This window comes from Sarcophilus harrisii, chromosome 2 (assembly GCF_902635505.1).
Source record: "Sarcophilus harrisii chromosome 2, mSarHar1.11, whole genome shotgun sequence".
NCBI classification, from domain to species: domain Eukaryota; kingdom Metazoa; phylum Chordata; class Mammalia; order Dasyuromorphia; family Dasyuridae; genus Sarcophilus; species Sarcophilus harrisii.
In genome coordinates this window covers 215,619,765-215,647,338 of record NC_045427.1, presented here as the reverse complement: position 1 = coordinate 215,647,338, position 27,574 = coordinate 215,619,765, and the positions used below count along the sequence as shown (strand labels likewise).

At 37.2% G+C, this 27,574-nt stretch overlaps 1 protein-coding gene across 1 annotated transcript in view; it reads right to left on the bottom strand.

Moving 5' to 3' along the window:
- The window catches only part of KIF3C (kinesin family member 3C), a 68,185-nt gene that overhangs the window by 22,161 nt on the left and 18,450 nt on the right, over positions 1–27,574 (bottom strand). Inside the window, exons 2-5 of the mRNA XM_031951423.1 lie at positions 7,552–7,653; positions 5,675–5,797; positions 3,824–3,942; positions 3,086–3,202 (exon numbers count right to left, since the gene is read on the bottom strand). Of these exons, the coding sequence (XP_031807283.1) occupies positions 3,086–3,202; positions 3,824–3,942; positions 5,675–5,797; positions 7,552–7,653 (461 nt within the window). The remainder of the gene's footprint in view (positions 1–3,085; positions 3,203–3,823; positions 3,943–5,674; positions 5,798–7,551; positions 7,654–27,574) is intronic.

The following is a 27,574-nucleotide window of genomic DNA, read 5'->3' as shown; positions in this document are numbered from 1 at the left end:
CATTTTTTACTTGAGCAAACTGAGGTCCAGAGAAATGAAATTATCACATCAAAGTCACACAGTTTTGCTAGTGGCAGAACCAAGAGGACACCAATCTCCTGACACCTCTTCCAGGACTCTTTCCATTGCCATCAAATATCTTTTTAAAGCTAAGAACAATAAAAAAAAAAAAGCAAAAATAATAATTCATTTATATAGAGCTTTGAGGTATGCAAAGTTTTTTGTATACATTGTCTTATTTGAGGTAAGAATAAAAGATAGGCAGCAGGCAATATGGTACAGAGGAAGAACTACTGAATTTGGAATTGGAAGCTCTGGATTTAAATCCCAGCTGGGCAAGTAATTTAACATCTCTGGGTCTCATTTTCATCAACACAATGACAAAATTGATCTAAATGCTTTCTGAGGTTTTTCTGACTGTAAATCTATGCCCCTATAAATAAAAGAGTCTTAGGAATGGTAACATTTAATAGATAGTAAGTAAAAATACCCAATTATATCTCAAGGAATCTATTTCCTTTTTCTAAAAATTGTTCTAAAAATCCTATCTCCTTTTATATGAGTTTAGTTTTTCAATTTAGCTTCTTTAAAAGTAATAATCTCGTCATTAAAAAAGCTGCTTGAATTGAGAAAACAATGTACACAGCAACCACAAGATTATGTGATGATCATCTGTGATGGACTTGGCTCTTTTCAAAAATGAGGTAATTCAAAGCAATTCCAATATACTTGTGATGGAATCTGCATCCAGAAAGGGAACTATGGAGACTGAATATGGATCAAAGCATAATATTTTCATCTTATTTTGCTGTTGTTGTTTGCTTGTTTTTTTTCTTTCTCGTATTTTTTCCCCTTTTGATCTGATTTTGCTTGTGCAGCATAAGAAATATGTTTTGAAGAATTTCACATGTTCAAGCTATATCGGATTGCTTGCTGTCTAGGGGAAGGAGAAGAAGGAGAGAGAGGGAGAAAAATTTGGAACAAAAAGTTTTACAAAGGTGAATGTTGAAAACTACCTTTGCATATATTTGGAAAAATAAAATACTATTTTAAAAATAAAAATCACTAAATAAAAAAAGCTGCTTCTAAATCTGGAAACTAGACAACCTCTAGGGATTTCTCCATCTTTTCATTTATGATTCTGAACTACCATATGAATCTCAAGAAAAGCATCCATCTGCAATGCTTATATGAACAAGGCATCCTACCACCACCTGGTGGCAGCATACCTAAATTTCAGGGAATTAATTCCCTTGGAAACCGAATTTACACAAACAAATAATACTGTGGCAGCCTCTATTAACCCAGGTCAGGGTCACTACCTCACACTGTGCAAATAAAGGGTATGACTATTCTCAGTCTGAATCATGGAATGAGGAGTTCCACCTGAGAAGGTGAGAATACCTTTCGCTCTCTTCCCATTCCAGTTGAAGCTATTCTGATGTCAGATGAGAAAAGAGGAACCTCTGAGGCATCTAGTTCATCTCTCCTTCCCCCCCCCCCCCCCCCCCCCCCCCCCCCCGCCCCAAACTTATGAGCCACAGAGGACCAGAGAGATTGATTTGTTGAAAGTCATCTAGACCTTCATGTCAGAGCTGACACATTCTCTGACTCCAAATTCAGTTTTCTTTCCCCTTTACCTCATTGGTGGTTGTGCCTCCCTAACAAAGTGATGACGAAGCATTGTTGTACCTTGGGGGACTTAAGAAAATTTTCCTCCTCACTCTATCCATTGGAGTCCATTGGAAGCTTTGAGCTCTAACCATAACAAGACTGTGTACCTACATGCTGCTGCAAATGGCATTTTCTGGCATTATCAATGTGTTTGTAAAAACTAAAACAATGGGACTGAAATCTGTGTCAGTGGAAGATATTTACACCAATGAAAACAGGGATGCTTGAAGTACTGAGAAACTAGCACAGCTAAAAAAGCATGGTTTAGTGGAAAGAACATGGGATTTGGTGTCCAAAGGTTCCAATCCTAGACACTACCTGTGTGACTTATCTATAAATATTCTCATCTTTAAAATGAAGGGGTTGGACTAGAAAGGTTCTAAAGGTCTTCCAGGCAGAACTGTGTAATCATAAGTAATATTTAAAAGCATCCCAGAGAGAAGTAAGAGATTCTGGGCGTGGAACACTCAATTGATATGTAATTTTGCTGAACAGATTTATAAAAGTTTCTTTTTTATTTTTTATCATGAGAAAGAGCTTTCTGAGAGGAGGGAATTGAAGGCTATGTTGGAAAATAAAAGTAATATAAAAACAAAAAAATGTCAAAACAATATTTTAAAATATGAACTTCATTATGTCCTCTGCATGTTGTGCTCTGGGTGATTGACTATATAGCCTACTAGTAGACCTGGTTCTTTCTGGAACAGAGGCAGAGCTGTGGCTTCTGAAACTTTTAAAGCAAAACTCTGAATGTCATTTAGTAATTTCCTTGGCTTATAACAGGATTGGGTGTGGTCTCTCTAGCACAAATAAGGAGATGTGTTCTATATAATCACCAGCAGAGGGAGCTCCACACCCAAGTCACAAGTATACCTTGTCTTCCTGAAGGATGAAGAGAGGCATGATGGTCAAATCTCTCCCCTACTTTTAAGTTGTACACCAAAAAAGGACCTACTAGAAGGCTGGTATTTTCACCTCCTCAAAGGACACCTTCCTTCCCCAACAATACTTCTGGTTTTCTAAGCTATCATCTTTTTGGAACTTATAAGATCATAGATATAGAATTGGAAGGAAAAAAAAACTTCAAAACCATCAAATCTCCTCATTTGACATTTTAGGAAACTGAGTCATAGGGAGGTTAAGTCACTCACAACCTCAGAGAGCTGTTGAATGTCAGAGGCAGGATTTGAACCAGAGTATTTCAGGCTCTATCTACTCTATCATATGCTCACCAACTCTTCCCTTTTAGATATCTACTTTCCTGGTAGAGATTCACATCAGAACTTGAAAAAAAGAACATATTTCAGATCACAGACAGCTCTATATCTTCCTTTAGTCTTTCATCATGACCAGGTCCTCTTGACCCTGTCTCAGAGCCCCACCTCTGCTTCCTGGGTAAGAATATACTTACACTCCAGCTGGCACCAATGGCTGGAACTTCCATTGCTCCTCCTCACAGTCCAGGTAAAGACGATTCATGATCTTATTCTTTTCCTCGGGAGGGATGAAGTTTTCAATGATCAAGTACCTGGGAATGGGAAAGGGAGGCAGGAGGAGCAAGAGAAAAAGTGAGTATTGTATAGGTGATAGAGGAGGGATTGGAGAATATATAATAGATACATCCCCCAAAGCCAAAAAGGGGAGGTTAGTGGGGGAAACAGAAGGAAAGCTGGCATTAGTAAAAACTAAAGAAAAGAGTAAAACTCAACATCTCTGGAGTCACAGAACAAGGTCTAGCAGTTGTAACTGGAAAGCATCTGTGGGCTGAAGTATATTAGAATGTTTGACAAATAGGAGGAGAAAATCCTCAGAATCTTGACTTTTTAGCTTTAGATCTATTTGACCTCGATATCCTAATGGAACATACTGTTCTATTTTATGCCATACCAAGCCCTGACTCTCCAGCCTTAGTTTTAGGGAAGATGAGACTTAAGTAGAGGATAGATAATCAGAAGAATCCCAGTTGAATTTTTATGAGTTCTCTCAATCACTGCTACATGTGGAAATAATCATCATTGCAATGGGGAAGTCCTAGCAAAGAAACCTGGTAACAAAAACCTGGGTTCAAAGGAACAAAGAATGATAAAGGGAGCCAGAGTTTCTAAGTGGTCAGAAGTGATAGATTAGGAGGAAGAAAGCTGCATCTTACTTGAGCTTGAGTTCCCGAGTCTGTTCATTCTGTGCTTCTTCCAGGTCTTGACGCACACGGATGTACTCATCATGCTGGTCCTGGATTTCTGCCTTCACTGCCTGCAGCTTAGCGTAGAGCTAGACAAGAGACAGACCATGTATTTGAAGTTAGTTCTGCCAAGCATGGGATGAGGTGACAGCAACAACATTTACCTCTCACTGGTCTCAGGAAGGATTTACCTGGGTCCCAAAGAACCATTTCCTTCCTCAAAAGGGAAGGAAGAAAAAAAAAAAAAAAAAAAAAAAGGGAAGGAAGGATGAGTGCAAGGATGATCCTTTCTTATTGCAAATAAGTTGGCTATGGTCAACTGCCATCTCTTCCTCCCCCTAAAGATACTGCTCCTACCCCACTCTCCCATGGCTATGTACAGAGAGACAGAAAGAGGAGCCTGTAGGGATATTTTGAAACTAACTGGCATTCCCACACACCAGGGACTGCAAGGATTAAATGTATATGGTCCTGTCCATTATAGTGAAGGAAAGCCAGAAGGAAAAATATAAGATCATAGGTTTAGAGGTGGAAGAGACCTTAGAAATCATGAACCCCTTCATTTTGCATTTGAAGAAATAGATCCAGGGAGCAGAGTCCAGTGTTACATAGAGATGGGATTTAAATCTAGTTCCTCTGATTTTAGAGCTGGTCCTTTCCCATTTTACCACATTGGGAGAAAGTAGAGAGAGTGTGGCTCCTGGTGGTGAGATACTTATTAATTAATCATATTTCCCTCTTTCCTGTCAGCAACAAAATGGAGAGCATTCAGAGAATATGTACAGATTATGAGGAAAGTGTGTTCATAATAACTGCCACAGTGGCAAATCTTTGTTCAGGATCCTGTCAGATGGCTATGGCCCTGGGAACTTCCAGCAGGTGCATCTGCCCATTGGCTGGACTTTAGCCTCACTGACCAAGCCCTAACAGAAACTCTGCATCCATTTACAGGCCTCTCTAGATCTCAAATTGTTAAGAGCTCCTGGTATCTTGCTGAGAGTGAATGAACTTTCTAGTATTCTAGAGGTTCTCCAAGATTCCCTTTTCCAGTTTTTGTAATCCATCCCACTCTGAGGTCTCTTTAAGGCTCCCTCCCCTACTCTGGGAATAATTTGACAACAAACAAGATCCATGTAATTATTTGGGAATGACACAGTAAAGAAGGTAATTTGTCTTTATCTATAAGACTTGGACAGTATTGGCTATGGTTCACAGGGTCACAAAGAATCAGACACCACTAAATAACTAAGATTTTGAGGATAGGATCAATCAGAGATAAAGAGAAAAAATGTCCCAATCTCTTGACTGGCTCAGAGGAGTATTGACCACTTATATAGACTAGTACATTTCATTCTCATGGACACCAATAACTTTAATTAGAAGTGTAGGAGATAAAAAGAATACATGTGCATTCACACAAAACAGCAGAAGGAGGCCTTTGGACACCCTAAGTTCCAGCCAAATTACCTTTGTACGGGCTATCTTTAATGTCTGGGATATCCCTCCTTTTCTCTGCCTCTCAGAATCTCTTTGCTGTTATTCAGTTGTTTTTTGTTAAGTGTACAACTCCTTGTAACCCCATTTGAGATTTTTTTGGCAAAAAAAAAAAAAAAAAAAAAAAATGGTTTGCCATTTCATTCTCCAGCTCATTTTACAGATAAGAAAAAAGAGATAAACAGGATTATGTGATTTGTCTGGAGTCACACAGCCAGTAAGTGTTTGAAGTTGGATTTCAACTTTCTATTATCTAGGCCAAGTGCTCTGTCCACTGCACCACCTAACTGCCCTATCTCCTTTACTAAGCCACTCTGTAACTCTCACCTTCTTGAGTTTTTTTGTTTTAACTTCAACCTCCTGTTGCAGAGAGGTATAGGTTCCCCGGAGCTCCATAGTTTCTTCATCTCTCAACAACATCTCTTGTTGCATTTCCCGCTCTCTGCGTTTCTAGGACAAAGCAGTGTAGAAGATGTTTAGCACAATAATACATGAAAAAAGGAGGGAAAATATTTAAGTTCTTCTGGGCTTAATTCAAGTCAGTCCCCTGGGGGTTACTTTATCTCGATACTGAAAGAAAAGGAGATAGTTATGGTCAGTCCATAGTTAACAAAAGGAGATTTACTTAGTCATAGCAAGAAAAGGATATTCAATTAGAATCCCTTTCCTCTGAGATGCACATCAGCTAAACATCAGAGGACCCCATATGGGTGTTCTGTACTCAGACAACCAGGAAGGGTTGTTAAGGGTCTGAACCTACCAAAAATGTGAAGATGGTCTCAGTATCTTTTTGAGGAAAACTTGCATGGGAGGAGAGGCTAGCCCATTCCTCCTACCATAGAAGCCTGCTAGATTTCCTGATTCATAGGAAATCAACTCCTTGAGAGTAGGTATTATTTCACTTCAAAAATGTTTGTTGATGGATTGACTGATAGAGAAGCTTGTAAGCAACAACAGGCTCAAATGTCTCCTTGTATAGGAGGCTCTTCTGATTCCCCCAATTTCTTCCTACTCCTCCAAGTTCCTTGAGGACAATGACTATTATGCTTTTATTTACATATCCTTAGGCTAAATTCATTTTAAAAATAATTTGGATCTGTGATTTTATTGATCCTGGGGCACTTCCTATAAGAAAACTATCTTTATCAATGAAGATCTGTACCTGCTCTGCAACTTATATACTGAATGAAAAAGAGTAGGGTCCTGAGTTCAGGTGACAGTATCTATCTCCCAATTACTTCCTCTGTAATTCCTTATGGACCTGATGTTGCCATTTATCCTAACCCCAAATGAGACATTTCCTCTCCTCAGATTCTCCTACTAGGACAAGGTCATTTGTTATGATTATTATTGGACCCTTTTTCACATTTCTCTGTTGAGTCTCTAGCTTCCATATGGACTTTAGGAATGGAATGTTCCCTGGGTAAATCATAGGCATAATCAGAGTTTCATTTCTCCTACACTAAGGGCAAAGTTATACTAGTAAATTAAATATATTTCAACTTTTGATGATTTAGGGATGGGTCATATAGTTCTTGACCTCCCACGGTGATGTCAGGGAAAGCAACTACCTTGCCTTCCCACAAACCTCAGAGACAGACTATTGGATTAAAAAGACTCAGTTGAGTTCTTCATGGCTTTTCTCATGTACTAATCACTGTCATTCCCTCCAGTCAAAGAAGAGAGCAAAGGATACTGGACTTCTAGGTGCTTGCAGAGTTCCATTGGCCATAATTTTATTCCCCAGAAGAAAGCCTGATTTAATGTCCTAGAATCTTGAATTTAGAATTGAAAAGTGCCTTAGAGGCTGTCAAATACAATTCCTTCATTTTACAGATAAGGAACTAAGGTAGCACAGGAGACAGAAGTGAGATTTGAAGGAAGAAAGGAAAGAAACAAACATTTATTAAGCACCTACTATATATCAGGCACTGTAGTAAATTCTTTACAAATATTATTTAATTTGATTTTCACAACAATTCTAGAGACCTCAATCTATAGTTGAGGAAATAGGTGTTAAGTGACTTGCCTGAAGGTCATATAACTAGGAAATATTTGTGGCTGAATTTGAATTCATGTCTTCCTGATTCCAGGTTCATCATTCTATCCATTATACCAATTGGCTATTTGATCATTTGAACCCAAGTTTTCTCATTTCAACTTTTTGGCCACAACCCATTGGTCTAGAAGGACAACATCCTTACCTGCTCAGCAATCTCTTGCCTTTTTAGCTCCAACATTTTTTGTTGTTCATTGGTATGATCCATGATGTTTCGGCCTCCAATCAGTAGCTTGCTCTCCATTGCCTGGAAGGGAGGAAAGGAAAGAGAGAGAGAGAGAGAGAGAGAGAGAAAGAAAAAGAGAGAGAGAGAGAAAGTGCAAAAGAAAGAGACAGAAAGAGAGAGAGAAAGAAGTGAGTAAGAGTCCAAAAGATCTTGGCAATAAGCTGATAGTTTCTTATTTCCTCTACTGCTTGGTCCCTGCAACACCGATACCAAATCCCATCCTAGGCCTTGTGCCATTAGTCCCTCAGTAGGATCCAACATCTGTCTCCTCTCTCGTCTCTTCCTGGATTCTTCTGCTTCACACAAAAGTTCTCCTTGTTCCCAGAATCCTCCCGGAGGGTAAGGCTGAGAGGGACACCTGGGGAAAATCAGGGCACCTGTTTTGTGCACCTCCCATTGTACAGAAAAAATAGGGCACCTGGCAAGTGTACCTCTACTAGAGAGGGCAGATAGATGAAGGTAGAATGGGGGAAAAGGGGAGATTATTGTTTACAACATTCTGTACTGAAGTCGAAGATACCAGTTGAAGTTAGGCAGAATAACTTATAGCCTTCATTCCATTAGGAAACTAGTACTAGGATCTCTTGGTTACCTATCTGGTTCAAAGGAACTGATGAATGTAAAACTCTTTGCAAACCTTAAAACACTATAGAAATTCAGCTATTATTATCATCATGTATCTCCTAACTAGTTTGCTTAAAGATTAGAAGTATCAGAAAGGGGCTGCTTGGCTTAGGAAAGAATGAAGAGCTTTTGTTTTCCAGTGTGTAATGTGGAGGAGTGAAAAGAGCAGAGTTGAAAAGCACAAACCCTGGGGTCATGTAATCACAGGTCATAGATTTAGAGTTAAAAGAGGTCCTCACTGATGAGGACCTTGAAACACAAGAAAAGGGAAGGAATAGAAGCAAAGACCAGCAATGAGCTCAGGTGCCACCTGTATAGGATGCCTCTCCTCATTGTCCCACTTTCTAACAACATTTTGTATTGTTCAGTTATCTTGGTAGTATCCAATTCTTTCTGACTCTTTTTGAGGTTTTCTTGTCAAAAATACTGGAGTGGTTTGGATTTCCTTCTCCAGATCATTTTACAGAAGAGGAAACTGAGGCAAATACAATTAAGTGACTTGCCCAAAGTTACACAACTAGTAGGTATCTGAGGTTGCATTTGAACTCATGATGATGAATCTCCCTGGCTTTAAGACCAGTACTCTATGCACTATGGCACTGCCTAGCTGCTATGACCTAGAACCAAGGTCATGTGCTAGGGAGAGGACCTAGGTCTCTGGGGGGAACTAAATGGAACAGTGGATAGAGCATCAATCCTGGAGTCAGGAGGAGCTGAGTTCAAATGTGAGCTCAGAACTTAATACTTACTAGCTGTATGATCCTGGGCAAGTCACTTAACCCCAATTGCCTCACCCAACAAAACAAAACAAAATAAAACAACAACTATAACAAAAATCTGGAGATGTCACTCCAAGAGGATCCCTTGAATCATCCCCATGGTACCTGTAGGCACTCCTCAGTATCACATAGCATTAGATGATATAGGATGCCCTTTGACTGGCCTCATACTTTTGGATAATGGGCAAATACAGCTGAGAGGTGCAGAGAGCAGGGAAAATTTGGAAGTACCCATAATAAAGAAAGATGTAAGCAAGGTGCTGTCTCTTCTCCCCACACATACTACTTGGGTTTTCAGAGAATCTTAGATATTATAATCAGAAGGAGCTTAACCATATACTCTCTTGAACAAAAATTTAAATTCTATCTTTCAAGTGAGTCTGATTTATAGCTTCCCATTTGATAGGATTCAGCAATAGGAAACCAATTTTAATAGTTGCTATGCTGTTCTTTTCCTTTATCAATTCATTGAGGTTTACATCTAAAAGCATAGATAGTTCCCTAACACCTGTCTTCTTAGGCATTTTTTGTTTAAGACAAGAATATTCTTTTCTAATAGAAACTAAGTGATGTCCATGACATTTGTCAAATATTCAACACATGACAATGAAAATGAATCCCCAAAGCATTGGCAATCTTTATTCTCTAGAATTTTAAGTATTTATTTTCAGCACCTCTTGGATGTAGTTGTATCTTTTGCCTTATGCACTATTGTGAATTGTGGGCCATTATTTGATTTTGTACCAAAAAAGCTTTGATATGTTATAGAAAACAATATACTATTTTTTTAATATGGAGAGAAGACATTATAGTGACTAAAATATGGTCAGGTGATGAATGTAAATATATAAAGTCTTCTTAATGTTCTGTTACATTCATTTTTTATTTGCTAACAAAAATATTTAAAGTTATTCTTTTGTTTTGTAAACACTAATTTCTGTCAAGCTGTTATGATTTTTTAATCATTGTTTCCATTTTCTTAATATTGGCTAATTTTTATTTTATGCCAAGATCATGAAGCATCAAGCAAATAAATTCAAGTAGCCTTTTGGTGGGTGGGGAAGAAGAGAGCTTAAGAATTCAATCCTTTCATTTTGTCAATGGGGAAGCTGAGGCTTAGAGAAATGAAATGACTTGTCTGAGATCACATAATTAATCAGTAGCAGAGCCAAGACTGGACTGCAAGACTGGAGCAGCAAGGTCTCCCGAAGGCTTCCTTAATCACTTTCCCCAACTAAAAGTTTGGGACAAAAAACTGTCCACAATAGCTTCCTGTCCTTGGATCCAAATTCACACTGAACTCCCTCCCTGCTTCTCTACCCTCCTTTAGTGGGTCAGCTCACATTCACTGCTATTGGTGAGTATAACAATATGGCAGTTGGACTCAGTAGCTTAGGTACACTGAAGGCTAAGTCAAGGCAGAAAGGATAAGACTAGAAAAAAAAAAGAAGGGAGAAATGGTAGCCACCTCTTCTTGTGCACATGGAATGAACAGGAAAATAGTAGATTTCAGGAGCTTATTTACTGGAAAATTTAGACCCTGAATGGTGAATAGTCACCCCCCCCCCCCACTTATGGGGCTAGACTCTCTACATGTGTACCTGTTCTCATCTGACTCTTCCAATTATTCAAGTAGACTATGCTCTCAGTCACTGCCTTGCCCAAATCTTCAGCCCTATCTTTCAATTAATTACTTCCCTATTACTTTTGAATACACCCAAATCTCCATCATTAAACTACCTACACTAAATCTTACCATTCCCTACAACTATCATCCAATATCTCTCCTCCCTTTAACAACTAAACTACTTGAAAAAGCTGTCTATCTTACATGAATTAATGCAAAGTACAGTGAGCAGAACCAGGAAAACATTGTATACAGTAACAGCAATATTGTGAGATGATCAGCTATAATTCTCTTAGCTTTTCTCAGCAATATAATAATCTAAGACAATTCCAAAAGACTCATAATGGAAAATATTATCCACTTCCAGAGAAAGGATAGAGTCTGAATGTAGATTGAAGCATACTGTTTTCACATTGTGTGTGCATGTGTGTGTATTTTCCTTTTGTTCTCTTTCATCTTTTACAACATGACTAATATGAAAATATGTTGGTATAGAATTTTCCATACAAATTCAGGCATTAAGTTAGTTGGTTTTGGATAATTGTTCTTTCTTAACTAGCCTTTAATCATTTTCTCAGACAAACTGAGACCTGGGGAAAACTTTAGATTTAAAAAGGTCTCCCACTATATTCAGGGTTAACCTCCAGTAGCCCTGATCTATATCTTGCCACTAGCATCCTCCAGATGACTCTGCGAAAAAGTGAAGCTGGTGACTCAGCACAAACCTCCTTCACTTAAATATAATATCTTCTTCCTGGTATCATGGTCCTCTTCCAGAATGAAGGATAAACAACAATATGGAAATGTTTTATGTGATTGTGCCTATATAAGTTGCTTATTGTCTTGGGGAGGGAGGATGGAAAGAAGGAAAATAAAAAATTTGGAAGTCAGAATTTTATTTAAAAACTGAATGAATGATATATTGGATGGCTGGGAAGGGGATGGGTGAAGGGAGGGAGAAAAATTTGGAACATAAGACTTTTGCATATATTTTGAAAACAAAAAGCTATTATTTAAAAAAATATATATCATTTGCTTAATAAATAAATAAACAATAAAAACTGAATGTTAGGGACAGCTAGGTGACATAATGGATAGAGCACTAGCTCTGAAGTCAGGAGGATGTGAGTTCGAATCCAGCTCCACTCACTTGACACATATTATGTGACCCTGGGCAAGTCACTTAACCCCAATTGTCTTGCCAAAAAAAAAAAAAAAAAAAATCAAAAATTTTAAAATTGCTTTTACATGTAATAAGCAAAAATAAAATACTATTTTAAAAAAAGTTATAATTGCTACCTTTACTTTTCTCTCACATATTTCAGTCCTCCTTGGTTTTGATCTCATCACTCAACTGAAACCATTCTCTCCGTAGTTAGCAATGATCTCTTAATGATCAAATCTGATGATCTTTTCTCAGAATTATTCTTTCTCAACCTCTCTGCTATAGTTGATACTACTGATTACTTTGTCCTCCTAGATATCTTCTTCTCACACACTCCATTGCCTGTCTTCATGCATTACCAATAGCCATCCTCTGCATACCAAAAATGCACTTTGTTGCTTAACTCCACCTAAGAGAAAGCTCCTCTTCCTTTCTTTGTACTTGCATCTCCAGCATCTAGCAAAGTGCCTGGCATATATAATAGATGCTTAGTTCTTGGTGACCAATATCTTGGATGAGTGTGTAGGGTAGAGAATATAAATTAAGGGTTTTCATAACCCTTTTTCTCCTAGTTGGCTTCCTATCTGTATGATCCCTTTTTGTCAGTTTCCTTTGCTGGCTCCTCATCCACAATATGGCCCTTAACTATACGTATTCTCAAGGTTCTGTTCTCTTCCTATTCTCTCTCTCTCTTGCCCCTCTTGTCTCTCTCCTCTCTTCCTCTGCTCTCTTTTCCTTTTCCTCTCCTCAATCACTTCAGCACTTTTGGGTTTAACTATCATCTCTATTCAGGTGATACCAATATTTCCATATCCAGTCCCATTATCTCACCCATTTCAAACTAGATATCCCAGAGACATCTGAAACTCCACATATATAAAACTGAATTCATTATCTTTTCCCCAAACCCTCTCTTCTTCTAAACATTCCTATTGTAGAAAGCATACCCATTCTTTCATTTCCTCAGTTCATAATCACAGCTTCGTTTTGATTCTTTACATTCTTGCTCTCACCCCACTTATCTAATCAGTTGCTAAATCTTGCTGTTAATCTTCATAATGTTTCTTACATCTTCTTTTCATTCACATAGCCTTAGTTCAGTCCTTCATCATTTGCTTACATTATTAAAAGAATTTTATAATTGGTCCCCTAGCCTCAAGTCTCTTACCACCCCAGTCCAAATTACACGTAATTTTTCTTAAGTAAAGATCTGACCAAGTGATTCTCCTATTCAATCAACTCCAGTTGCTTCCTATTGCTTCTGAAATAAAATATAAACTCTTCTAATTTTACTTTTAAATCCTGTTCATATGGCCCCTGTATCATTAGATATTATTCCCCCCAAATTGGCCTTCTATCAGTTCCTCACTCACTACACTCCATTGCCTGTCTTCATGCATTACCAATAGCCATCCTGCATACCAAAAATGCACTTTGTTGCTTAACTCCACCTAAGAGAAAGCTCCTCTTCCTTTCTTTGTACTTGCATCTCCAGCATCTAGCAAAGTGCCTGGCATATATAAAAGATGCTTAGTACTTGGTGACCAATATCTTGGATGAGTGTGTAGGGTAGAGAATATAAATTAAGACATAAAAATTTAAGACATTGTGTTCATTCTTTTTGTATTAGCAAAAAAACTGGAAATAAGAGATTGTTCATTTACTGAGTTAAACAAAGTATTGTATATGAATATAATAGAATATTAATTATTGCACCAAAGAAATGACAAAATTAACAGTTTTTAGGAAAAATTAGGAGGATGCATATGACCTGATACAGAGTGAAGCATGCAGAACTAGGAGAATAATTTATACAATAGTAATATTATATAAAAATTTTTTGAAAGAATTGATAAATGCAATGATATATAATGATTCCAGATGAATGAAGATGAAACATGCTGTGTACCTCCTGACAAATGCAGTTGACACAAGATACAGAATAAGATATAATCCTTGGCCATAGCTAATGCAGGAATTTGCTTGACTATGTATACTTGTTCCTAGGATTTTCTTTCTGTCTCTTTCTCTCTCTCTTTTTTTTTTTGTTCGACATGGGAGAGGAAGAAAATAAATACTTATTTAAAAAAAAAACTTTTTAAAAGATGTCATCATGCTCCCTCATAAATTGTATAATTTTAATTTTTCAGTGTCTCTCCCCACCTTACAAAAAGGAGAATGATCCCAGATGTTTTCATTGCTAAGGCAGTTAGTGATACAGTAGATAGAATGTTGAGCTGGAAGTCAGGAAGACCTGAGTTCAAATTCAACTATAGATACTTAGTGGTCATGTCACCCTGAGCAAGTCGCCTAACTCTTTGGTTTTTTTTTTGCTTTATTTTCCTCAACTGCAAAATGGGAATAATAATAGCACCTATCTCCTGAGGATCAAATAAGATAATATTTGTGGAAGTGCTTAGCACAGTGACTGGCACATAGTTGGTGCTATATGAATACTATTATTGCTGTTGTCATTGTTGAATGAAATTTCCTGGGTGGAGGAGTTAGGCTACATAACAAACAAAATGAAGGACCAGACGTTTTCTATTCCTAACTAATTCTCAAAAACAAATAAAAAACATTCCAAAGGTAGTATATGCCATGGAACAATTAGAACTGAATATACAGGAGAAAGAAAGCAAAAATCCCATTAAGGTAACATTTTTAGAATTAATAGCAGAGAACACTAATCTCAACTCGCTCAGTGCCCTTCCCCTTGCAGGAGATATAAACTAACCCACTGTTCTGTGCTTTGGGACCTACTCAGGAATGTTCTTTCTCTTGCAGAGATTCTACCAAGATGCATTTCATCTCTGACTTTGCCTCACTAACCACTGACTGTACTCAGTCACATAGGAGGAGAGAGATGAGTAAGAGGAAGGAGAAATGGGTTTCTTCTAACTTGGGTAGTGCCTAGGTAGAGATCCCCAAGACCTCAGAAACTACCTTCCTCCAACTTTGTAAAAAGTGACACACTGATTCAACACACACAGCAATTTAAAGAATAGATTGAAATGAAGCAGGAAGTCAATGTGAGTAGCTATAACAGTCCTAAAGGAAAGGAGACTGGAATCCATTTAGGACTGTAACTGGTGGAATCCACCAGGACTATATCACCAGAAGCTACTTGAGACAGTGACAAAGGTTGGTGAAAAGTAAATTTCCCCAAATTGTAGGATGCTTGACTAGCCTGTCCTATTCCTAGTTCTAAAGAAAGAAAGAAAAAAAAAAGTGACAGACTATAGAAGAAAAAGCCTAAAATCACAACAGATTTCAAAATCAAGAAAATCTAATTAAAAGTCTAAGGAATAAGCAAATAAGTCAATAGGAAGGATATTTAAAGTAGAAAAGAGTAGTATAGAGTCAAAGAGAATATAAACTTTTCTAAATAAATATCGCAAGGCAAAGAAAATTGAATCAACACTTGATGGAAACTGTGGAATTCCAAGAAAGAGTGGAACTATAACAAAATTCTCCAGAAAGGTTCAAAAAAGAAATGGGACTCTTAAGAGAAGATGTTAGAAGGAACAAATATATGAATTTATTATTTGTAGAGCAGAAATAATTAGCAAAATAGAAAATCTGAGTTCACAGTAGTAAGTTTCTACACAGGAACTAGAGAGAACAATAGCAAGATACTGTATTGAAGAATAATCTGGAAGAAGAGAGGAAAGACACAATAATGTTAAAAGAGCACATCATCTCTCTACAGGCAAAAGCCATTGATTATCAAAATAGGATGAACAGAGAAAACCTAAGGATCAAAGTTATCCCAGAAAGATATAACAATTTTTTAAAAAATTGAACACTATAATGCAGGAAATAATTTGAGAGAACTTTCAAGAACATCTTAATATAGAATATAAGACATGAATTGAAAGAATCCACAGATTTCTGGGATGGGGGGGAGCCTATCTTTTAAACTCCAAGACAAATAGTGGTTAAACTGAACCATTATAATGAAAAACAATAAATTCTGCAAACAGTCAAGTGAATTATTGAGCTAAATGCTTTTGAGAGGATTTAGAAAAAATGAATATTATGGTGTCAATCAGAGCTGACATTATGGCAGGGAAATTGGAGAACACTAGAGAATGGGGAATCAAAAATAAAGGATAGGATCTAAACACTTTTTTGTTTGTTTTTAGATGAGGCAATTGGGGTTAAGTGACTTGCTCAGGATTATATAGCTAGTAAGAAGAATCAAGTGCCTGAAGCAAGGTTTGAACTCAAGTCCTTTTAACTCCAGAATTAATGCTCTAGGATCTAAACACTTAAACAAATAAAACCTATTGGTTATGCCTAGAGAGACAGTGTGATGGAATACAGGGGTATCAAACTTTAAATTAGATTAAAATATAATTGGGAGCTATTCAACAAAAAAGTAAAAATACAATATAATATAAATAACATTAATTTGTGGTTTTCTAAGTCAGTGTGCATCCTGCAATAATCCCTTTCTATTTAGGTTTAAAATCATTGACAGTGACAGTGACAGTGTATCCAAAATCAGGATGGCCTAGATTCAAATCTCGTTTCTGACACATATTGGCTGTGTGACCCTGGGCAAGTCACTTAATTTCTCAATTGCTTGTCCCAAGCAACTTGGTAAGGCTGTAAGTCACAGGATAGTAGCCAAGTTACATTGGTAAAGGAAATTTCCTTATCAAAAGTTCCCCATATCAATAAAATCAAAGAAAAAAATCCATTGAGAAAATTGTTTTTCCAATAAGAGAAAATTATATTTGATTCCTCTTATCTGATAGACTTCTTTTAAAATGGTAAATATGTGGAGTAGCCAACAGAAATAATTCATTTATATTTCTAAAAAGCCTGTCAAAGTTCTACACCAAAGTTATCTTAAAATTTTAAATTAATTTCAAAAGTTAATTATTGGTTTAGGCTTGAGAGGATATTTTGTCATGGGCTAGGAAGTATATTTCTTTATGGGTAATAAGTGTTAAGATCATCCAAAGCCTGGGCAGTAAAACTAGTCTCAAAAAAAATTTTTTTATAAATTATAAGAAAAGAGAACAAAAGGAAACATTCACATTTTTAAATGATACTAATTCCTTTCCTAGAATAAAATAAAGCATTTCACAAGATTCTATGAATGGACCAAAAATGACAGAGGAGCTACCATCTTGGTCTGTTTTAAGTAGTGTTCAGAAGACAATAAGTCAACCTCTAAGTACAATGCTGGGATTTTAGTTATTTACTCTTTATGAATTACAAGCTAATACCTATCTTACAGGGTTATTGTAAGGATCAAATGATACAAATGCACATGACCCAAAGTTGAGATGGATTAAATAATATTTACTCAGGACCCAAAGAGATCTTGACATGCTAAAATACTGGGCTGAATTTAATAAGATGAAATTCAGTAGCAATATTCTAAGTATTATGTTTGGATTCAGAAAATCAACTTCACATGCTTAGACAGTAGCAGTTGGTCTAAAATGATCTGGGTATCTCAAAGAGATCAAAGGAACCTATATGTACAAAAATATTTATAGCAGTTCTTTTTGTGATGGCAAAGAACTGGACATTGAAGGACCATTCATAAACTGGGAAAAGGCTGAACATGTTATAGTATATGATGGTGATGGAATTCTAATGTGCTATGAAAAATTATAAAGGGGATGACTTCAGAAAAACCTGGGGTGACTTATATGAGCTGATACAAAGTAAAATAAGACATAAACAGTAATAGCAATAATGCAACAAAGATCGATGTGAAAGACTTAGCTATTCTGATCTATACAATGATTCACAACAATTCAAACAATGATGAAAAATGTTATCCACATCCAGAGAGAAAACTGATAAACTCTGAGCACAGATGAAAGCTTTTTTTTTTTCACTTTTTATTTATTTATTTTGCTTGGTTAAGGTAAAATATGTTTTACATGACTTTATATGTATAATAACAAGTATAAAGGTATCATATTGTTTTCCCTCTCAATGGTTGGGGGGACGAGTAGAAGGAAGGAAAGAATTAGGAACTGAAAATAAAAAAATTCTAAAAATAAAGGAAAATTTAAAATATCTGGGGAGGTTTAGTGGAACATAAATTCATTATGAGCCAACAATGTGCCATGATGGCTAAGTAATGTGGCCTTGGACTTAATTCAGAGGCATACTGTCAAGGAATAAAGAAATGATAGCCCCTTTGTATTCTGCTTTGATCTGAACACTTGTGAATAACTTGTGTATTAGTTCTAGTCATCACTGATAAAATAAAGTGTCCAAATAGGTTCAACAGTGAGGTGAAAGGTCTTCAGTTTATGTCATATAAGGAGTAGTTAAAGGACCCTTAGCCTAAAGAAGATAAAACTTAGGAGAATCATAATAGTTATGTTCAAAAATTTAAAGGGCTATTATGTGGAACCTGAGATTAGATCTATTTGATCTCAGAGAGAAGAACCAAGAATATCAAGCAGAAACTGCAAAGAATCTAATTTAGGCTATGTACAAAGACAGACTTCCTAACAAGTTAGAGAATCCCAAAGAGACATGATTGGCTTAGAGAGGTGGCAGATTTTTCCTGTTGGAAGTCTGGATAACCGCTTGTTGCATATGTTATAGGAGGGTTTCTTTTTTAAATATGGGTCAGATGGATGCTTAGCTTCCTGTTAGCTTTAAAATTCTCTGATTCTGAAATCAATACTTTCAAAATGTTAGTTACTATTGTCATTATTATTTTTAAAAATTTCTGTATTGTTCCCTAAAGATACTGTGTCTCTGAAGCCAGCAAGCCCTACCCATGTTGAAGAGTTTTTGGAAATAGTAACTCCTACTTCTGCAGAGTTATGACTCTTTCCTCACAACAACCCTGGGATAAAGGTAATGTAAGTCAAATTGTCATGTATTCAAGAAGAGAAAATACAGGCTCTAAAGATTAAGTGATTTGTTCACAGTAACACAACAGGAAATATTGGAATTGAATCTTGAACCTGGGTCACTCTTAAAGAGCCATTGTGGCATTATGGATGCAGAGGTTCTTCTTGGAGTCAGGAAGCCCTAAGTTCATGTTTTTCTTCAGATAAATATCTGGATAGGTCACTTAACCTCTCAGCCTGTTTACTCATCTGAAAAAATGGGAACAGTAATAGCACTTTCCTAACAGACTTGTGAAGATCCAACAAAAAAATATATGTAATATGTAAAGCCCTTTTGCAACCTTAAAGCATGATATAAATGTTAACTATTTTTATTTAGCATACCTATCTTCTCTATTTGCTATGTTAAATAAAGTACAAAATCTTTTGCAGTTGATCGTTATCAAGTTTCTTATTTCTATCCTTTCATTTTTTTTCATTTCATCACTCTTATACAGATTCTCATGACTAATAATATATTAACAATAGTTCAAATTTATGTAGCACTTTACTCATAAAAGATTTGTAAGTTAGGTAGTGGACGTCAAATCATCTCCATTCTATTGATGGGGAAAATAGGTTTTCAAAGGTTTGAGATTTGCCTGCTGTCAAACAACGAGGAAATGTTTGAACTAGAACCCTCCATTAATTTCTGTCTTCTCCAGTATAGTGTCCCCATTATCATCTTCTCTTTGTTTAGTTTTCAATTTCCTTTGCTGCCTACAAACTCATTTAAGTTTTGCTCCTTATTCAAAAACAAACCAAAAAAAGCCTTCCCAGAATCCTACCCTTCTCACTAGCTTACCATTTTATATCTTCCCCCCCCACTCTCACTTCTCAGCCAAACTATGAAAAAAAACAAAAAAAACTGTGTATGGTTCCTTCACCTCCACTATTCTCACCTTCTGAGAAATTCTCTGCAATTTGATTTCCAGTTTCATCACTCAACTGAAACTAACTTCTTTTAAGGTGCTAGTAATTTTTAATTACCAAATCTAAGGGTCTTTTCTCACTTCTCATGCTCCTTTATCTCTCTATAACATGTGACACTGTTGACCACTCTTGGATATTTTTCTTCTCTAGGTTTCTGTGATATTTCTTTCTGCTTGACTATTCCTTCTCTGTGGCTCTTTAGCTATATTATGTCCACTAATCATAGCTATCCTCCATAACTCTATCTTAGACTCAATTCTTTTTTTCCAACATTCTCTCACTTGGTAATCTCATAATTCCCTTTATTGCTATCTTTATGCAAATGATTCCCAGATTTATATATTTCATCTTCTCCTGAGCTCCAACTGGTCCTTTTTCATTGGATATTTGGTTAAGAATCTCAAAGTCAGCATGTATGAAATTATCTTTTCCCCAAACCCACCCCTATTTTGAACTTTTTACAACTAAGATCATCACTATTATTCTTATCCAAGATCACAGCTTCAGTGCCATCTTTGACTCCTTATTTTCCATTGTTCCACATATCCATGCTACCCAATCTAATCCTCTGTATCTCCACAACATCTCTTTGCTATGTCCCCTTTTCTCCATTCCCCATCACCTTTGATCTGACTATTGTTACAACCTCCTATTCATCTCTCTCTCTCAAGTCTTACTCATTCCAATCCATTTTCCACAGTCACCAAAATGGTTTTCCTAAAGTTTGGATTTGTCCATGTCATCCTCCTCAATAAATTCTAGAGGCTCCTATCTCTAGGATCAAATGTAAAATCCTCTGATAATTATTAATTCTTTGACAGTGAGAAAATTATTTAATCTCTCTGAGAATCTATTTTCTTGTATGTGAAAGTAGATAATAGTTTATAGACTTGTTGGGAGGTTCAAATGAGATAATAATAGTTCATATACTTCTATACAGTTCTAAGTTTTGCAAAGTTCATATACTAATACATTTGATCCTTTCCTGATATGTATAAAGTCTTTTGCAATCTTAAACATGCTACATAAATGTCAGTCGTTATTACTAGAACAGGCAAATTGGAAAGAGTAACTAAAATGATCAAGGAGACAGCATAGGAGAATGACTATAAATGATAGGCTTCTTTGGTCTGGAAAGAAATGATCAAAAGGGGATCAGCATGTCAAGGACATCTGTGATTACATCATTATGGACTCCAGAAGGGCTTGAAGTCTATGGAATCATATATGGGATGGGTAAAATAAAAATGGGCATTCTTATCAAATTTTTTTACATGAAGACTAGGAAAGTCCCCCTGAAGTTTTTAAGAAGGAACTGTAACATGTATAACTTAGATCAGATTGCTTGCTGTCTTGGGAAGGGGTAGGAGGGGAGGAAGGAAAAACATTTGGAACTCAAAATCTTACAAACATGAGTGTTAAAAGCTATTTTTACATATAATTGAAAAAAATTTTAAGTAGGTAATTTTTTTTTTAAAAAAAGAAGGATCTGTAGAACAAACAAAAGTAAATGCTACGTTACTTGACAGATAGCAAATTTCTGGGATTTGTTAGCCCAAGAGGTCTCATTCAGTAGAGTTCAGTCACAATATAATTGCATTCAGTGAATAAAATAAATGTTTAAAGAAATTTACCCTCAAATTATAAGGAAAGTTTGGGAGACTAAGGGGATGGGACAGGCAGATATATATATATATATATATATATATATATATATATATATATAAACTTCTGAAACAATATCATTAATATAATCCTGATAATATTCTGGGATTATTAACTGGGGATCAACCTAGGTAAGCATAAAGAGACTCATTACCGTGAGGTTGGTCACTCAATGACTAATTCTTTGGCTAGGGTAATATAATGATTAGTATGTAATCCCTTCCACAGACTATCCCTTTGTGCTCCCACCAGATAAAATATTGGGCTGAGTAGAAGATGAAACTGACCCAGTATAACACTTCTTATGTCTTTTTTTCCTTGCACAAAATTATTTCACATTGTTAATCACTAATATAGGCAAATGACTCAACTGCCTCCTCCTTTCCAAAGACTATGGCATATGCAAGAGAAAGGAAAGATGGTGGTCAACAGGCCATCTGTTGTGGACACTGTCTCCAGCTTTGGAGTGGGCATGAGACTTAGAGGAGAATATTGTTCAGAGAAAGAACTGGGAATCTTAAATGCTTAGCTGCCTGGAAAAAGATATCCACTGTCTTCATTTCTTTAAGTCAATGCTCCCTTTGTCTACTGGGAAAAGAGAACAGGTGGGAGGAGGCTGTGGATATGACAGGGTTCTAAAGAACTCCAGCATGATTAAAAAGCTAACAGGGAGCTGCTGAATCTTGACAGAAAGAGATGGTGAAACTTGGGGGTAATCTATATCTACTCCTCAAGAGCATAAGAGACAAGGAGAAGCTCAGTGGTCAGGTCACTCCTGGGAAGCTATAAGAAAACTGGTGGAAGCTATGCTCCACTCTTGACCTTCTGTTTTTCAAATAATAATGTAGCTGTTGAAATCATTTCCCAGTTTAGAGCCCAGAGTGATGACATCAGCACCTTTCCCTGAAGTTTAAAAAAAAAAGTGCCAGAGTAGCTAGGATTACTTTGGGGATGATGATATCTTTGGACAAATCATTAATATTCTTAAAATGTTTGTCTATTACTCTAAACATCAGTTTGAAACCTTCAGAATTAGAAATTCTGATAGGTACAGATGATAACCCTAAATTTAGGATTCTGACAGAATCTGAGATTGAGTCATACCTTATAGCTCTAAATCTAGAAGATTAGCATCCTAATTAGCTTCCCTAATCAACTATGCCAGCAATCTAGGTATTCGGCAAAAATCAACACATTTTATCAATGGTGCTGAATTGAAAGAAAACTACATGTCCTCTAGAGTGAATTTAATTCTGCAGAAGGGGAGATAGAGAAGGAGTGGGAGAGGAAGAAAGACACACAGAAAGAGATAGAGAAAGAGAGACAGAGAAAGACAGAAAGACACATACACACAGAGACAGAGAGAAAGAAACAGACAGACACACACACACACACACACACACACACACATAGAACAGAGAGACAGAGAGAGACACACAGAAAGAGAGACAGAGACAGAGAGAGAGAGACAGAGAGAAGGAGAGAGACAGACAGACACAGAGAGAGAGATGGGGAGAAAGGGAAGGAGAAGGGAGGGAAGGGGGAGGGAGGGAGGAAAAGGGAGAGAAAGAGAAGGAGAGGGAGGAGAGAGGATAGAACAAGACAGGAGAGGAAGAAGAGAGGGGAGGAAAAGGGAGAGTGACAGGAACATGAGAAGGAGAGGAGAGGCAAAGAGACAGAAGGGGGAAGAGGCATAGAGAGAGAAAGGGAAGAGAGGGGAGAATAAAGAAAGAAAAAAGGGAGAAAAGGGAATGAAGGAAAGGTCATGGAGAGAGAGAAAGGAGTAAGAGTGAGAAAAAGATTGGGTCAAGAAAGGGAATTAGGGAGAAAGATTCAAGAAAGGAGAAGAGAGAAAATGGAAGAGAAGGGGAGAGAAGTGAAGAGATAAGTGGGAAAGGAAGAGAGAGAAAAGTGTATGAACAATATGGTATAGTGGATAATGCAGACAGAAATCAGGAATACTGGCATTCAAGCTCTACTTCTGATTCATATTACTGTGTGACCAGGAACAGTTCACTTAACATTTCAGTGCCTTCACACACTGCACAAGGTGCTGGAGATAGGAAGAAAAAAAGAAATAGTGTCTGCCCTCAAGGAGTTTACATTTATTCACAGGAGATAATAAGTACATATATAAAAATATACATGTATGGGATAAAGTGAGTGAAGACTTCTCATGACAATGTGTCCTTGACCTGTGCCCTAATTGTGACTTGAGACTTTGCAATGATAAGTAGAGCTAGAGCTAAAAGCTCCAGGTATTCATTCAATTATCTTAGATAAACAAACATTTCCCTCCTGTCCCCCCCCCCCCCCCTTTTCATTTGTATTTATCTAATAAGGTAAAGAGTGTTCTGGGATTCATTTTTGTAAAGGGCTGGAACTCTGGAGAAGTATACTTGAAACAAGTATACATATTTAGTTTCTGGGTAAATTAGATCTCTCCAGACAGTGGAAGAAAAGGTGAGAGGGCTGAGTGGAGCTTTTGGTTAGGGTCTGTATGATTCTGTGTTAGCAGTTTGCACTTTGCACTCCTTTACTGATGAAATCTTGTCTTTTGGGAGTTGCCCTTTCTCGTGAGATCATAATAATAAACCTGTTTTTGCTTTTCTTATTTGAGTCTCTGATTGTTTTTGTGGTTACTACTGTCCCACACATACAGAATGAATCTAAAAAATTACAAAGTGTTTTGAGGAAGGAAAGTACTAACAGTAGGGGCATGTGAATGGGGAGAAAGGGAGGAGATCAAAAAAGGCTTCATGGGCAAGATGGTACTTGAATGAAATCTTGAGAAAACAAAGGGTTCTCTGAGGCTGGAGAAGGCTGTGTTTTTGAAACATGAGGGACCATCAAAGCAAAGGCACGAAAATGGGAGATGGAATGCTGTCTATGAAGAGAAGGTCAAGAAAACCAGTGCAGCTGAATTAGGCAGAATTTGAAGGGGACTGATATAAAACCGGACTGAAAAGATAGCATGGGGTCCTAAATGGCTTTACATGCCAAAGGAAAGAATTTGCATTTTGTCCTCGAGGCAACTGGCAATTCACTAATATTGAGCAGAGGAGAAGCCAACCTTCTCAGTACAGGAAGTTTCTGTATGAAAGACAAAGAACTCTAAAATAAACAAACAAAATAACAATTAGAAAGATTCTAGAGGAAACAGAGAGGCAGCTAGGTAGGTGGCACAGTGGATAGAGAACGAGGCCTGGAGTCAGGAAGACTCATATTCCTGAATTAAAATCTGATTTCAGATATTTACAACCCTGGGAGAACGGATTAACCTTGTTTGCCCCAGTTTTATCATCTGTAAAATGAGCTGAAGAGGAAATAGCAAACCACTACAGTATCTTTGTCAAGAAAATCCATGGACAGTATGGTCTTCAAAGTCACAGAGTCAAATGTGATTGAACTACAATAAGGAAAAAGAGGATCCTTCAGTCCTGAAAGGAATGGGAACCCTAAACCTAGAAGATGCTGGTCCAGGCTACATGGCCAAGACATGACTTTTTTTTTTTTATTTAAATTTAAATTTTTTATTATTATAGCTTTTTATTTACAAAACATACAAGACATGACTTTTACAAAATAGTAAAAATGGACTCTAAATAGACATTGTGGATTAAGTTTGGAGATCCTGGAGGAAGAGAAGAGCCTTAGACAAAATAAAATGGTTTGTAAAGAGCAGCAAAATTAGGCACTGAGGTCCCTGCAGATTAAGGGACCTTGTCAGGCCAATTCTGGGGAGTAGGACCAGGAAACTCTACTCTGTTCCCCATCTTCAACAAACAAGGTGTCACCGAAGATTATTGGGTGGTTTAAAAAGGAGGCAGGGAGTTAGTTGCCAGGTTTTGACAGAAAGAGATGATGAAGCTTGGGCATACTCTATATCTATCCCTCAAGAGGGCAAAAGATAACTAAGAAATAGAAGAAGCTCAGTACTCAAGTCACTCCTGGGACAGCTAGAAAAAAAACTTGTGGAAGCTAAAAACTGGCTCCTGGAGTGATATAAGTTTGAAGGCTCCCACCAGAGCACAATGAACCAAAAAATTAAGATTTGGTAAAGTCACATAAAGAGAAAGTCTCTCAAAAGGCTGTCTCAGATACTAACTTCCTGTGTCACTTTAGATAATTTCCCTTAGCCTCGATTCAGTTTTATCTGTAAAATGAAAGGGTTGGATTAAATGGCATCCAAAATTCCTTCCAGCTCTAGATCCAGGATCTCATGATTGAATTGAAACTCAAGAGGTCTGGATTCAATTGTGACAAAATATCTGGATCTGGAATGAAAACAGTTGGGGAGCTTAATTCTCTCCATGCCTCAGTTTCCTTATCTGAAAAGCAAGGGTATGTGTGTGTGTGGGGGGGGGGAGGGATCTCTATGATTCCTTTTTCAATTCTAAAAGTCTGATTCTATAATAGCTAATGGGATACAAGAACCAAGAGACCATGGGTTTGTTTCTCAGCCTCAGTATCCTTAAACTAAATCCCAGGATTTGATAGAAAGGGAAATCTGGTAGTTTGAGCCTCTTCACTCATTCAAAACAAAACAAAATTACAAATAACAATAAGATATTAAATCCAAAGTTTATAAAGTCTAGCCCATTTCAAGCCTTAGTTCCTTCTACTTGGAACCTCAGCTACTTATATCATCTCAGGGAAAGAGGCCACAAACTTCCAATTTTCAGTTTCCTCATCTGTAAAATGGGGCTAGCAGGGCCTACTTCACAGTGGGTTGTGAGAAGCAAATGAAACAACATGAAATAACTTTAAAGTGCCAAATAAATTATTATTTCTCTCTCCACGGCTTTTCAGAGACTTGGGATTCTAGGAGGTAGAAAGGAAAAGAAAGATACACACACAAAAAAAAACCAATGAACTTGAGCCCTGGAGAATATAAATCAAGATCAAATTTAGCCTTCTTTCTCAAAAGGCTCAGGTTAAAAGCACAGTAGGGATCACTCTCTATTCCACGAGACAAAAATGTCTCTCACCGGTGAAGGAATATTGTCAGGGTGAAGAGAATATGAGACTGGGAGTCAGGTGATTTGGGCTCGAGTCCCAGTTTTGACATACTTGGAGCTGCCAGAAACTACCCCACCTTGATTTCCTCCAAATCAAAATGGGAAGAAAACTCTCCCTTTTCCTGTCAGTGGAAAAACGAGAGCCTGTGGATAATGATTTGTAAGCCTTACCTTCTTGCCAGAGCCAGCAACATTAGCCAGAAAGAACACAGAAGGTTGAAGTCAGAAAAAACCTTAGAGTTGATCCAGTCCAATTTCCTCATTTTACAGATGAGGAAACTGAGGTCCAGAATGATAAATGACTTGCCTAACATCACACAACTAATTAGTGGTAGAGCTGAACTTCAGTTCTCCTGGTTTACAGTCTGGTGCTCCTTCTACTGTACCACACTGTTTTCCCACTATTTCTAGCCTATTTTTTGAGGCACCTGTGCTACTTCTAAATTGAATTATAGACCCAGCCCCAATTGTCTCAAACAACTTTTTGGTAAATTACTTGCCCAAGCTAGTAAGTGTCTGAAACTGGAATTTGAACTCGGGTCTTCCTGACTGCAACCTGTCACATCAAATTTTAATCCTCAAATGGTCCTAGGCATCCTCTAGTACAAACTGTTCAATTTTAAAGATGAGGAAGCACAAGCCTAGAAACATCAAGTGACTTGGTAATGTTATTCTTAGTATCAATTCTTGGGGGAACTCTTGTATTTACACTTTTTCATCCACGAATTGTTTGTCCACACTTTTGGTCTCTTGTCTTGAAACAATTTCCTCTAAATGTTGTAATAATTGTCTAAGTAATTTCCTTTCTTAACATCTTAACTTATAGCATTTAATGAAGGATTTTTCAAATTCTAAATAAATAATACCCACTGACCCATTCCCTTGGCCACATGAACCCAAGATGTTGAATAAATATATGTTTGAATCGGGAGGAAAGATGTCTGGAATGAGATCACAGGCTGGGATTTTGCATCATACTTTCCTAGCTTCAGAAGAGCAGAGATGAGCTAAATATCTCAGGAGGGAAGAGCTCCCAGGGAGGCCTATTAGCCATGCACATCCTACACAGCTCTGGCTCTGGCTCCCTTGCCATGGAAGCTGGGAAAGGGGAGAGGCTGTAGACTGTTATCTGGAGCAGAAGAGAACAGAAATATCTTTACTGAGCAACTCATGCTGCTCTGCTGAGTATGAAGAAGATGGACCCTTCCCCCCCATCTCAACCCCAGCGAGAGAACAAAATGGAT